Source organism: Lontra canadensis, unplaced genomic scaffold (assembly GCF_010015895.1).
Source record: "Lontra canadensis isolate GAN:19392208 unplaced genomic scaffold, GSC_riverotter_1.0 scaffold108, whole genome shotgun sequence".
In the NCBI taxonomy this organism is placed as follows: Eukaryota; Metazoa; Chordata; class Mammalia; order Carnivora; family Mustelidae; genus Lontra; species Lontra canadensis.
The window spans coordinates 2,497,905-2,511,626 of NW_022631102.1; the positions used below are offsets into that span (position 1 = coordinate 2,497,905).

Sequence of the window (13,722 nt, forward strand, 5' to 3'; positions counted from 1 at the left end):
ATTTATTTGAGACAGCGAGAGTACACAGGCACGAGCAGAGGGAGGGGGACAAGTAGACGACCCTGAGCTCATGACCCGAACCAGAGTCAGAGGCTTAACCGACTGAGCCACCAAGAGGCCCCCACGGGAGTCGGCATTTTAAAGCATCCCTCGGTGATGGTGGAGACTGGGTGGGTTAGACTTTCCGTAGAGGACTCCACCTTCCTGAGTGCAAATTCGGATGACGGTCCTGACAAGTGTGTGCTGGGAGATCTGGGTGTGTGGGCATGGCCGGGTAGGTGCTCCTAGAACAGAATGGCCTGAGCACAGGGGTGAAGCAGGAGAGCTTTGGAGGCATGTGCGGAAGCATATATGGGGGAATGTGGCTGGAACATTCCATGGACAAGAGGGATGTGGTGGGGCGTGGTTCTCCAAGTGAGGGTCCAGGTCAGGCAGCTGCACCTGGGAACTTGTTCGTAAGGCAGCTTTTGGAGCCCCGACACAGACCTCCTGAACCACAAATGCCTAGAGGTGGGAGGAGCATCCCGGGTCTTCGTGAGCCCCCAGGAGACTCAGCTGCCCCTGTAGCCTGAGAGCCCCTCGTCAGGAGGAAGGGGGTCCTGAGTGCCAGGCTAGTTCAGTGGGCAGTGAGACCCCTGTCACAGGACAAGAACCAGATTTCAGGAAGCTTTTCATCTAACGGTGCATGTGATGGTGAAGAGAAATTTTGCTTCCTTTCGGTTCTTGAACAGATAGGAATTTAATATAAAGTTACAGAATGACTCAAGCTAGGGAGAGAGGACTAAGTCTTCATTTAATTCTTTTAAATTCTAGAAAGTGGGTGATAAATTATTTGATACAGAACAAAAATTACAGTATTATGAAAAAGTTAATTGTACTTAGACATTTTGCAATTTAAATTACTTTCTATTAACAGAAAACATTCTTGTCTAGGGAGAGAAAAAGAATAAATTTGTCAACAGAAATGGCAAACAAAGGAGCAAAAATGTCAAAGGGGATGTGCACTTACAGAGGGGAAAGTGGTTTCCTGGATTATTAGGCGAGAATGGTGGTTTTTCTGATTCAAAAATAAAAACGCACACCTTTGAAATTAAAATCGAGTAGAATGTACCATCTTCTGGAACAAGGATAACCGTGATGCTGGAGTGTGTTGTTAAGAGTCATAGGACACAAAAACCCGCAGGCAGGCAGGCCCGGTGAGCAGGTGTGAATGACGAGGAGAGTGGGCTGTGAAATTCAAATCAGTCCTGGGTCTTCTTCCATTTAAAACCCACTTCTGTGGAACTGTGATCCACCCCCCTTTACGATGGAAGTCCCCAGGGGCTCCTGGGTGACTCGTTGGTTAAATGTTGGCTCTTGGTTTCAGTTCAGGTCCTGATCTCAGGGTCGTGAGATGGAGTCCGCTTGTCCCTGTCCCTCCTCTCCACTTGCGCTCAAGTGAGCTCTCTTTCAAATAAATAAAATCTTAAAAATTCCGGACTGGAAGCCAAGGAAAACCCTGGATTTTTAAGTTACTCTTGACCTCTCATAATCAGCAGTTTGGAAGAGTGTGTCCTGGAAGACCTGCCCCAGTGGTGGGGGCTGGGAGGAGTGAGTGGGGTTTATCAGACCAAACTGCGCAGGTATTTATTACTCAGTACTGCTGTTGTGATCCGAAGGCATGCACGGGGGATTTTACATGAGATCATGCCAGTATGTAGGATTTTATTTTAAGATTTTATTTATTTATTTGAAAGACAGAGATCACAAGTAGGCATTGAGGCAGGCAGAGAGAGGGGGGAAGCAGGCTCCCCGCTGAGCAGAGAGCCCGATGTGGGGCTCAATCCCAGGACCCTGAGGTCATGACCTGAGCTGAAGGCAGAGGCTTAAACCACTGAACCACCCAGGTGCCCCAGTATGTAGAATTTTAAATGGTGGATTTAGTGTGTGCACTCCATATTTCCTGAAATTACTAACGGTTGTTTTTTAGATTTTCACACATCATTAAATAAATTTGTTGGATTCTATTTTTGTTTTCAGAAAATGGGATATGTATCATTGGTAACCATATCGGCAATTTCCTTGATTGCACAGGGAGAAGACACCCATTATCAGAAAAAAAAATTATGCACTATATGTACCAGTTATGTAAATCCCTTGATCATATGCACAGGTATGCTCTTGGAGAATTAGCAGCTCCAAATTGATAAAATGTATTAACATTCATTAAAAATTCAATGTAAAAGAATTTGAATGAGGCACAAATTAATTCTATCCTTTTATATTGAATGCAGAAATGGAATATTTCACAGAGATGTAAAGCCAGAAAATATATTAATAAAGGTAAGAACTTCTATATAAAAAAATTATCAGAAGAAAGGTAGAATGGGAAGACTTTTTGCTAGGTAGGCTCTCAGTCCCGGGTAGCTGGGCACCACGTTTGTTCCACTGTTGTTTTCTCCCAGTTGGAAGAAGTGGTTTATTTAATAAGTGCTATCGACACAACTTTACATCCAGAAGGAAATAATCTTAGGCACTCTCTTCTTACTACAGGCAAAAATCAACCGCTGGGTATGGTTCTGGCTCAGTCGGTGGAGCGTGTGACTCTTGATTTCGGGCTCATGAGTTCAAGCTCCATGTTGAGTATAAACACTACTTAAAAAAATAATAGATAAATAAACTCCATTCATATTATCACTCCAAACTCTGTGCATGTGAAAGCAGAAGAGGCAGGATTTGCACTCAGGTCTGTCCCATACTGTAGCCACGTCACCTGTACGTATTTCTAAGTGTGAAGGCTGGTGAGTTTGGGGATATGTATACACACATGAAGCCATCATCACAGCCAAGCAGACAGACCTTTTGTCTCTGGAAGGTTATTCATACTCCTTGGTCATCCTTCCTGTCCGTTGTCCCCCTGTCCCCAGGCATTAGTTTGCACTTTCTAGAATGTTCTCTAAATGGCATTTGTAGTATGGGCTCTTTCTTGGTCTGGATTTGTCCCTCAGCGTCATCATTCTGACATTTGTCCACATCGTAGTGTGGAGTGCCACACCTTTTGAAGTCATCCCACGGTTGTTGGCTGTTCTCGGTCTTCGCCATTTGTTGTCTCTGCTTTTCAGTTTGGAAGTTTCTGTTGGCGTGTCTTCCAGCTGATTCTTTCCGCAGCTGTTTAGCCTGTGGATGGGCTTATCAAAGTCATTTTTTATTTCTGGCACAGTGGTTTTATTTCTAGTGCTTCCTTTTGATTCTTAGAGGTTCCATCTTTCTGCTTGCATTTCCCATGTGAATTTTCCCTGAACTTGGCCATCATCTACTTTTTCCACTAGAGCCCTTAACTATTCACTTGTAGAGATTTTAAATTCCCTGACGAGCCATTCCAGAATTCTTAACTCTGTGCCACGTCTGAAGCTGGTTCTGATGCTTGCTTTGTCCCTCAGATTGTTTTTCTTGCCTTTTAACAAGCCTTACAATCTTGTTGGAGGTCTGACATGATGCGCTGGGTGATGGGATCAGGTGAAAGCCTGGAATGAAGTTCCTTGATAACCTGGCTAGGAAACGTGTTGTGTTTAATGTTTGCTATAGGTGAAGGCACAGAGACTCCAAATTTGTTGACATTGTGTGTGTTATTACCTGAATGTGAGGGGTGAACAAAATGGGAGAGATATCTTGAAACCTGTCTCCCCGGTCTTTCTGACTTGACCCAAAGAACCCGTGGCTCCAGAGAGCTGGCCCCCACTTTCCCCACCCCCAGGGGCAGAACAAAGGGGCCAGCAGAGCTGGACAGATGGAAGTTAGAGACACAATAGGGCCAACGAACCACTATGGTGTTTTTAATTCATTTGTAGACTCATGCTGTGACTTAAAATTTCCCAAAACCTGTAGACATTTGGAAGTATTTGTGAAACAGAGCCAGGATATTTGTAAACGCATCCTACTGGATAGAAACCCCACTCCCGTACCTGTCAGAGGCCCTTGTGCGTGCTCGTGAAGTCATTTGTATTTCATAAGCTGCTTTCGATGCTCGCAATTTTCCCATCGGCGCATAAATATTGGAAGTGGTCTCTACTCTAACAGCGGCTTGGTGAGATGTCATTTGTCCCTGCAGCAGGATATCCTGAAGTTGGGGGACTTCGGATCCTGCCGGAGCGTCTACTCCAAGCAGCCCTACACGGAGTACATCTCCACCCGCTGGTACCGTGCCCCGGAATGTCTCCTCACCGACGGCTTCTACACCTACAAAATGGACCTGTGGAGCGCTGGCTGCGTGTTCTATGAGATCGCCAGGTAGGGCTGAGGCCCACCTTGTGTCCGAGACCTCCTGCCCTGTGCCCGTGGGTCTCCAGGCCGATGCCTCAAAAGGGGCTGCCTGGCAAGGCTCGGCCTACCCACCGGGTGGCTTCGGGCCGGGCCCTTCCTTTACCAGACAGACTGCACTGTTGTCCTGCCGACGGGACTATTTCACGTGACAGAAAGCACACTCGGCTTTCATTTTCCTTTTCGTCAAATACTTGTCCTTGTTCGCACGTGACTAAGTGCAGAACAGCATCGCTTCTTCCTCCCTACCTTGGCCGGCGGCCGGCGGGGCTCCCTGCTCGGCTTCGCAGTGAGACGGTTGACTCGTGAGTTCAGGACCAGAGTAGAAACGTGCTTATTACCACCCTGTGGGCCCACCTTGGGGTGTGTGAACAGTGTCCCCGCTCCTGGGACCTACCCTGAGACAGTGTGTGGGATGTGCTGGTCACAGGTGTGAGGGTGGGTCACCTTGTGGCGCAGCTGGATTCTAGAAAGCCCAGTCCTAACCGTGCTCCCTGGCCTCCATGCCCCTCAGCCTTCGTGCTTAACCGGCGGGTGGAACTGTGGGCCCCAGAAGAAGGGAGGTGGGCTGGTCCCACGCAGGGGTGAGTAGGGCATGGGGTGGAAGAGCCCCACGGAGCGGGTGGGCCGGCGTTCACTTGCTCGGAGTGGACTGTTACGGACGAGCAGGTGAATTCAACATCTGGGTGACGTGCCTAGGCGAGGACCCGGGTCGTCTGCTCTCGCCAGCTCAGCTGCCCACTTCATAAATACAGACGTGCGTGTCCTTCAGGACACACCGACTGAGAATTGTTATTTTTGGAAAGCTGAGTGGTGCTTTTTGTGGACGCTTAAGTACCGGCAGACAGGCCTTCCTGCTGCACTGAGTTCTGTACGGGGAGTGGACTGCGGTGCTGGGAACATGATGGCTGGTGCGGGGAGGGGGGCTCGCCACACACACCCCTGCTGCCCGCCCCGTCCCAGAGCTGCTCCCTGCCTGCCTGCGCTTTCCTCTTCTCTCCTGGAGCCACGGATGTGGCAGCTTTCCCACGCAGAGCTCCCATCCCAAACTCTTTGTGGCATGTCCTGCGAATTGAATTTATTTATATAAGCCGAAAATCTTTCATCCACGATTCCAAAATCCATAAACACTCCGGAAACCAAAATGTTTCTTGGACTTCATTCGTGCCCAGAACCAGAACCGGCCCACCGTCTAGTTTTGTGGGAAAACCTCCCCTGTGACAGGAGACTTGTGGGGCTGATGCCTCTCACCGTGGAGACCCCAGGGTGTGCAGAGGAACGTGGCCACCTCTCAGAAGGACGCCCCCTTGTTGGGAAAGGAGAAGCAGGCCTGAGCTGAAGGGGGACTGGAAACCCCACAGCTGCAGGGAGGACCACGCGGGTGGGACCGTATCCTCGGGTTTCCGTGTGAGCGAGCAGCCCGGCAGGGGGGGACATGGGCAGAGGAGGCCGTGGCCTGTCCTGACCACAGCACCGTCCCACTCTCCAGTCTGCGGCCTCTCTTCCCCGGAGCCGATGAGCTGGACCAGATCTCAAAAATCCACGACATCATCGGCACGCCTCCTGGGAAGACCCTCGCCAAGTTCACACAGTAAGTGTGGCGTGCGCCCCAGAGTCCCATGGAACTTGCCCCCTGCCAGGGCTGGTGGTGGCCGCCAGCCAAGGGGACCAGGCCATGCCTCTCCTGCCCTTATAGGCCCTCCGTCTGCTTGGGTCCCTGCTGCTCCGGGCTGTCATCCCACAGGGGTCCAGCCAGGGCCACTCGCCCTCCAGCAGCACAGAGGAGTTCAAATGGCCTCGTGGAAGGCCTGGTGGGCAGGTCTCGTCCTCTGAATATTTACCCGGGACTGAGAAACTTTTGGGTGGAGAAGGTTCCCACATTCAGGCTGTGCACGGTGAGGTGTCCGTGTGACCATCACCCAGCATTGCCAGCAGCCCTGACAGCCAGACCACAACGGGTTAGGGTTTGGTTTTGGTCGGGGGTGCAGTGGCTCCTGGGCCCTGGGGAGGCAGGGAGAGACTATGGTATGGGTTCCTCCTTCTCCAAGTTTCATCTCTTTCTTCTCAGCTAAGAACGTGCTGTTAGTCTTCTCGGAGAAAAGTTGTTTTCTTGCATTGATAGCACAACAGATTTTGCAAACCTCCTCCCCAGCCCCTTTCTAAAACTAGACTTTATTTTTTAGAGCAGTTTCAAGTTCAGAGCAAAACTTAGTGGAAGGTACAGAGATTCCCCTGTAGGGGTGTACAGATTCCCTGTAGAGATTCCCTGCGCCAGGGTGGCGTGTCGGTTCCCACCCACAAGCCCATGCTGACACATCATCTCCCCAAGTCTGAGGCTCACATGAGGGGGTGTCCCTCTGCTGCTGCACGTCTCTGGGTTTGGACAACTGTGTGGCTACACCCCTTCTTAGTGCATAAACTGTCATCAGCACAGGGCTCTGTAGAATCATGACGACTGCTGGTCACGTGCTTTAGATAATGGCATGATCATTTATTATCATTGGGCTTTTAATACAGGTCGAGAGCTATGAGTTTTGATTTTCCTTTTAAAAAGGGATCAGGAATACCTCTACTGACAGCCAGTCTGTCCCCGCAATGCCTCTCCCTCCTGCACGCAATGGTGGCCTATGATCCCGATGAGAGAATCACTGCCCACCAGGCCCTGCGGCACCCCTACTTCCAGGAGCAGAGGTGGGCGCCTGCACAGCTCCAGGTGTTGGCGGGAGCTGGGCCGTTGGAGCAGGGGCGGGTAGGTCTGGGAACAGCTCCGTCCTAAACCGGGTACCCCCGAGGTGGCCCCCTCGTTCTTTGCTGGTGTGGCCTTCCAGGAGGAGGCGGTCAGTGGCCCGCAGCAGGGCACGAGGAGGGCTCAGCGGCTGCTTTGAGGTTGATGCCGAGGCTCCGGCGATTAAACCTCCAGGAGGGGCCTGGCGCACAGCAGTGACAACAGGGGACCTGGCTGTGGGGTTGGGGGCACGCTGGTACCTGGCATGGGAGGAGTTGCCTGAGGGCGTCTAATCCCGCACCTCAGGGCCCTATGCCAGGGTGAGCATGGTGGCGAGGGCAGAGGTGACCAGCTTGGGAACAGGGAGAGGGACGTGCCGTTGGGCTGGGCACCTTCTCAGGGGCGCGTGCCCTCCCTCTCCCTTCCCTGCAGGGCGGCTGAGAAGCAGGCTCTGGCTGGCCACAGAAAAGCTTTCTTTCCAGAGCGCCCTGTGGCTTCAGAACTACTCAGTAACCGCTGGCACGTTGCCAAGGAGGACAGAAAGCAGGTACTGAGTTGGAAACGGCCCGTTGTGGCTGGGCCAGGATGCCCTCGGGTGGCCTGCGGAGGACGCCCCCCCGCCCCCGCCTGGAAGGGCGCCCGTCCTCGAGGTCTGACCCCGTGCCTTCCTGTGCCCTCTGACTGACCTTGGCAGGGAACACAGAGAAGGTAAATTGGCCCCAGGTGACCCGGCGAGCCGGTGACCGGTCCCCACGCCCGCAGATCATTTGCTTTAGAAACAACCGGTTCCTTCTACAGTCTTTCCATCCGTGAGTGCCCCAAGTGGCCCCCGCCACTGGGCCCCACCAGCTCCACATCCAGGCTGGCACCACACTGTGTGGGAACTGTGCCCTTCCGTCACTCGTCCCAGCATCTCTGCGTGTCACTTCGTGCTAGGAGCTGAGGTCACTGACATGTCTGCTGCCAGGCTGCTTTCTGGAGTTCCAGACTGCTGTGTCCAGCTGCCTGCCTGAAGGTTCCCTTTGGCTAATAGGCTGAGTGGGTCAGACCCGATCTCCCAGTCTCTTCCCCCAAACCTGCTTCTCTACCCTTGCCTTCCCTTTAAGGGTGGAGGTGGCTCCCTTTCAGCGGTTCGGGCCCCAAACGGTGACACACCTCCCCGCCCACCTGAGCCCCCCTTATTTTGCCTCCCAACTGCTGTCCCTGCTCAGCCCTTCCCGCCAGAGAGATATTTGACTGGGTCACTCCTGCCGGCACCCACCACAGTCCCCCCGTGTCTAGAGGGGCCACATGGGAGGCCTTCCCCACTTTGTGGGCCATAAGGTCCCATCACAGCTGCCCTCTTTTCTCTGGTGCCATGGGCGGCCCATCAACGAACCGTGGGGCTCTTTCCCAGAAAGACTTAGGACACTGTGATGTGCATTCCATCTGTTGTATGCCATGAAATTATTTGCAACTATTAAAAAATGTAGGGGCACCTGGGTGGCTCAGTTGAGTGAGTGTCCAACTCTTGGTTTCGGCTCAGATTGTGATCTCGGGGTTTTGGGATCGAGCCCCATGTTGGGCTCTGGGCTCAGCGGGGAGTCTGCTAGAGATTTTCTCCCTCCCCTCAAATAAATGAATAAATAGAATCTTTTTTTTTTTTTTTTAAGTAAAAAAATTCTTAGCTCACCAGCCACACTAGAGCAAGACGGCGGGCAGATCTGGCTGACCCGAAGTTAGAGCAGGGCCTCCAGCACAGCCGTGGCCTGTGGGGTGCGGCTGTAACCGTCTCAGTGTCCTCCCTCGCATCCGGCCAGGCCAGGCTACAGTCAGCTGCCCCACGGGGCGGACTCCATGTGAAACTCCCACGGGATGTTCCAACAGCAGCTGGGGGACCTGGGTGGCGGGGATACCGTCCAGTCGCCATATGGCCACACCTCTTGGTCAAGTTCCATTAGGCCGAAGTCATGCAAAAGAGCCTCTTTTGTTTTTCCTAATTTCCATGAAGGGGACACCATTGTACGTTCGTCTGACCTGTGTTTTCTTTCAAGAAACAGTCCCTAAAGCCAAAGGAGGACCATCCCAAGAGACCAGGCCCAGCATACATCATGGAACTGCCCAAACTGAAGCTTTCAGGAGTGACCGAACCATCCTCGTACCCCAGCCCTGCGCTGCACCCCATGTTCGGCTCGGGGCCCAGCAGGAAAGTGCCGGGGCTGAGGCCCCTCGAGTGTGTTGGCACCCGCCAGAAGGTAGCCCATCGCGCTCGCTCCCCGTGGCCCACGGCTCTCGGGCCGGCCCCGCTGAGTGTCTGTTTCCTTCAACAGACAGATGCGCATAAGGACACGAAGCCCCACGTAAAGCAGTACCGCCTGCCCTCGATCCAGAGGAAGGGCGAGGGGCGCTGAGACGCCCGGGCAGGCTCGCCCCTGGGAGCGGAGACGGTGTGGCCGGGCTGGCCCGAGGATCGCCGCAGAGGCCCGGAGGGAGGGCTGCGGGGAGAGGCCTGGCGTGTCCCCCTCGCAGAGCCTGGCGTCCCCGGAGGCACTGCCCCGCCGACCAGCCGGCGCCCCCTCGGCCTGGAGCCCCCAGCCTGCAGCTCTGGGTGTCCTGAGAGCGGCTGTCCTGTGCTCCAGCCAACACATTCGTAAAACTACCTCAGCCCGGGCTTTCTTCTCATGTTTCTAACTGAGAAATTTGGGGCAGAGGATATTTTGTAATTTTTTAAAAAATCTGAATCAAAATAGAAGTCGGAGTTTATACACTGTGTTATTTAGGCTTGGTTTCAGCACAGGCTCTGCACGTCATGCCTTCTTTAGATGTCACCAGTCGCACGGGCACGTCGCAGTTACATCACACTATCGGAGTTTTATTAAAGAATAAGCTATCAGTGCGATATTTTAATATTTTCTGAGTTAAACATGTGTCCTCACATGCATTTCTCTATCTTAGGTCTTGGGAACATATGTGGGAATTTATTTTGTTGGGAAGGCTTTGGTACAGCTTAGTTTTGTGGCACTTGAGAAGCCAGAGGCTCTGCCTGGGTGCGCGTGGCCTTGGTGCCCTGGGGAGCTGTGGCCAGACGAGGCCGCCACGTGTGGGGCACGTCAGAGCACCGGCTTCCCCGCGGCCTCTCGTGTTGGCTCCACAGTAGAGATGCTGCTTTGCTTTGCCGCAGGCCCGCCTGCTGGGCAGATGCCAGGCCCCTCCTGAGCCCGTTTTTGTCTTGGGATGTAGCGTAGTGACACCTTCGTTTTCTTATCTTCACAAATGCTTTTAAGAAAAAGCAAATTTCCCAGGTTAGTTTTAGTCTTCTTATTCCCTCTTTTAAGACAAATCTGTGATGTTCTTCCACACGCTCTCCAGTGGCCACCGCCTCTGACCTGCCTGCCAGGTCAGGGGCAGGCCAGGGGTCACAGGCTGGCCCAGCCGAAGGGCTGATTCAGCACCAGAAACGACACCTCATGTGTTGGGGGCACATGAGGAGGGGCTGGAAAGAGCTTCCTTTGAGCCCATTTAACACCCTGGCAGAGGCTTCCAGATTCCCTGTTGTGGCGGGGGGCTCTGGGGGTCAAGAGCGGCACCGCTCTGCCTCTGTGGAGGACCTGGGATTTCCGGGGCCCCTGGGAGCTGAGGCAGGGAGGAGGCCAGAGCCGGGTGGCGCTGGGGCTGAGCGGCAGGAGGGCCAGGGAGACAGGAGCAGATTCCTGGGATTGCAGAGGGCCCTGCAGGGCCTGCGCGCCCACACTCTGAACCCAGGTCAGGGAGGCTGCCGGAGAACTAGGTCCCCGACGGGCAGTGGCTCACGGGTCATGATCCTGTCCTCGAGGACTGGCCCTAAGGACCATTTAAGGACTGACAAGAATGTGTGTATTTAGGAAAACTGTTACCCCTGTAAGTGTATAGAACTCAAGAGGAAAATCTTTAAAGTTCTCCCGCATGCCTTTCTGAGAAAGCAGACTTGTACCCCACGGAGGGCCTCTCTGGGGCAGGCCAGGCCCTTGGGGGTGCGACCTGTCCACCCACTGAAGCTCTTTTGGCTTCATGTTGGTCTCTGGAAGATAAGGCTGGGAGGCAGTCAGCCCGGAGCCAGGAGCCCGGAGCGCAGCCACACCAGGCTCCAAAGCGGGCACAGCCAGTCCAGGCCCCTGCGCACTGGCATTCACGGAGGAGCAGGCCACGATCTCCCTTCCGGCACCCACCCAGCCGCCCTCAGCATGGGAGCCAGTCCCCGGGCAGCTGGAATGGCTCTGGCTGTGCCTGGCCTCCAGGCCCTGTGCTGGGCCCGTGCGTGGGGCCACCTACACCCACTGTCGAGGCCCTGGTGAGTCTCCTCTCACTCCAGGCTGGGAAGGTGGTAAAGGGGACCTGAAGGCCAGGTGAGCCTTTGCGGGCAACGCTCTTCCCGTTGGCGGGCAACGACAAAGCCCAGTGCACCAGCCTCCGCTCCTCCCCCAAGGGGCCCTCCTGCCCTGAGCCCCAGAGGGCACGAGCACACATGGCCTGGGTGCCCAGGCGTGGAGGTGCGCCTGGGGTGCTGGTCCCAGAGCTCCCGTTGACAGCGCCTCCACGTGTGAACCTGCTTGTGGGGTAGAAAGAGGGAAGACGACACCACCCAAGGGACCTGGGCGCGGCTGCTCCCTGCTCCCTGCCCCCGGCACTGGGGACACTCGGCCTGCCGCGTTTCCTCTGGCTGCTGGCAGGCTCACTGACTCCCGGGCCCGCAGCCTTGGCCCCCTCTTAGCTTCCCTTGGACCCGTCCCCACGCGGGCAGCACGCCTTCACCGGCCCCAGACGTGTACGAAAGCTCAAGGCAGCAAGTAAAAGCGAACCCAAGTCGTGCTGAGCCTTCCCTGGCTTCTGTGGGTGATGGACCTCGGGGTTGGCCTGGGGGCCCCCTGCCCGGGACCTGCCAGGCGCTGCGTGTCCGCGGTGGCGGGAGGTTGGGGGGAGTGGAGGGGTGGGGGAGGGCAGCTACAAGGCATTTGGAAGCCACCTTGGACTACTTGGTCCAAGAGCCATAAATTAGTTCCCACTACAGATGCATCATCGACAGCAAACCAGGGCCCATCTGACAGCTTCGCCCCGCAGCCTGAGCCCAGGGGGCCGGGCAGGGGGCTGAGCCAGGACTGCCCATCTCCAGAGATGTGAAAGGAGGGATGGGGGTGGGGGGCACGGCTGGGGCGTCCAACCCAACAGAGCCTGAACTTTAACACACATGACCGTTGCCCTCATGCCCAGATTTCCACCTGTCAACTTCTAGAAAAAGGAGCCCAACCCAGAGGATCCCTGGATGAATGCTGGACCCCATTCTCTGGCCTGGGCCTTGGCTGACCTGCAGCAGTATGTGGGCCCCCGCAGGTGTCCCTGGACCCAGCAGGTGGGGTCTTCTGTGTCCTTGAACACGCCTAGAAGCCAGCACTTTGGTCGCCATGACAGGCCATCCAGGATGTGCAGGTCACTTTGAATGTATATTATTGATAAATTCGGACACTCTCGCTCGAGACAATGCGGGGTCTGTTTCACAGCGTTCCCTTTCCCCAGAGTGCCTGTCCCGGGGACCCAGGGGCTCTGCGAGCTGCAGAAGCGTTGGTGGCCCAGCCTCTCCTCTCCCAGTGCCTCGGACACACGGCCGCTCTCGGAGGCGGGTGCTCGGACAGGCCCCAGATCTAACGTGCTTGCTTCGAGAGCTGTGTTTCGGACACTCCGTGGCTCAGTCCCACCGGATAAAAATGCCTTCCACGGGTGCAGCTGCGGATGACGGTCCAAGTGACAGCCTTCTGCTTGGCGATTCCCGCCGCCGGGGCATCCACTGTGGGGTAGGCGTGGGCGGGACCCATGCCCAGAGCTGCTCCAGAGCCAGTCTCAAGCCGACACCCGTCCCTGACGGTCCCCACACCCTGGACTCGCCAGAGGCCGTGATGACGTCTTGTGGCCACAGGCTTCCGGCGACGACAGACCGCGCTCAAGGACTTAAAGCTGGGAGGAGAAAGCGGTTCGCTGGCGGCCACCCCCCCACTCCTCACGCTGCGGAAGAGCCACAGAACCTCCAGATGAGCCGTGCTCCTGCAGCCCGTCCTCGTCCTCCTCGCTTGGGCTTCCAGGAACGCGGTGGAAGAGGACGAATCCTTTCATACCAAACTTTAATCGAACAAAGTTACATTAAAAATTGAGCCAACTTAACAGAAGATAAACGGTATATTCAAGAAACTTTTAATATTAATTTTTTTGTGTGAATTAGAAAGTTCACTCATAAATGACGGAAATGGCTGGTGAAGCAACCATGTCCCCCAGCAGCAGAGTCGCAGCATTTACACACAGAATGCAGAGCTGACTGCGAGGGGGGCCCGGTGTTAAGTCACTGTTAAGATTAAAAAGAGCATCTTCACACCCTGCAGGGCCGTGAGTCCGTGAGACCCGTATTTAAAGTAATTCCCTAATAGCATTAAACTATTTTAAGTGCAAAAATTCGTAAAAATCTATGATTGCAGCATCCATCTTCCTGAATGACAGATTTAAGTCAGAAAGCAACAGCCTTCTCCAGGAATGCTTTCCAGCTCGTCTCTGATCACCTACGTATGGAAACATCAGTGCAAAGACAGAGTGAAGTACTATTTATAACCATTGAGTTTAAGGGGACTTCTCGTCCAAGAATTATTGTATTTTACACTATGTATATATGTATAGGTTTATATATATATATATATATATATATATAT

The 13,722-nt window shown here is 54.3% G+C and overlaps 1 protein-coding gene across 2 annotated transcripts in view; it reads left to right on the forward strand.

The window, feature by feature from the left end:
* MOK (MOK protein kinase) overlaps positions 1-9,411 on the forward strand; it is a 51,798-nt gene extending 42,387 nt beyond the window's left edge. Inside the window, exons 5-12 of one of the 2 annotated variants that reach the window (XM_032839591.1) lie at positions 2,074-2,152; positions 2,274-2,322; positions 4,088-4,266; positions 5,786-5,887; positions 6,814-6,987; positions 7,454-7,568; positions 9,055-9,255; positions 9,331-9,411. In XM_032839591.1, the coding sequence (XP_032695482.1) occupies positions 2,074-2,152; positions 2,274-2,322; positions 4,088-4,266; positions 5,786-5,887; positions 6,814-6,987; positions 7,454-7,568; positions 9,055-9,255; positions 9,331-9,411 (980 nt within the window). Of the gene's footprint in view, positions 1-2,073; positions 2,153-2,273; positions 2,323-4,087; positions 4,267-5,785; positions 5,888-6,813; positions 6,988-7,453; positions 7,569-9,054 lie in introns of both variants that reach the window. The other variant, XM_032839590.1, reaches the window with a different exon arrangement.
* Positions 9,412-13,722: the final 4,311 nt, after the last annotated feature.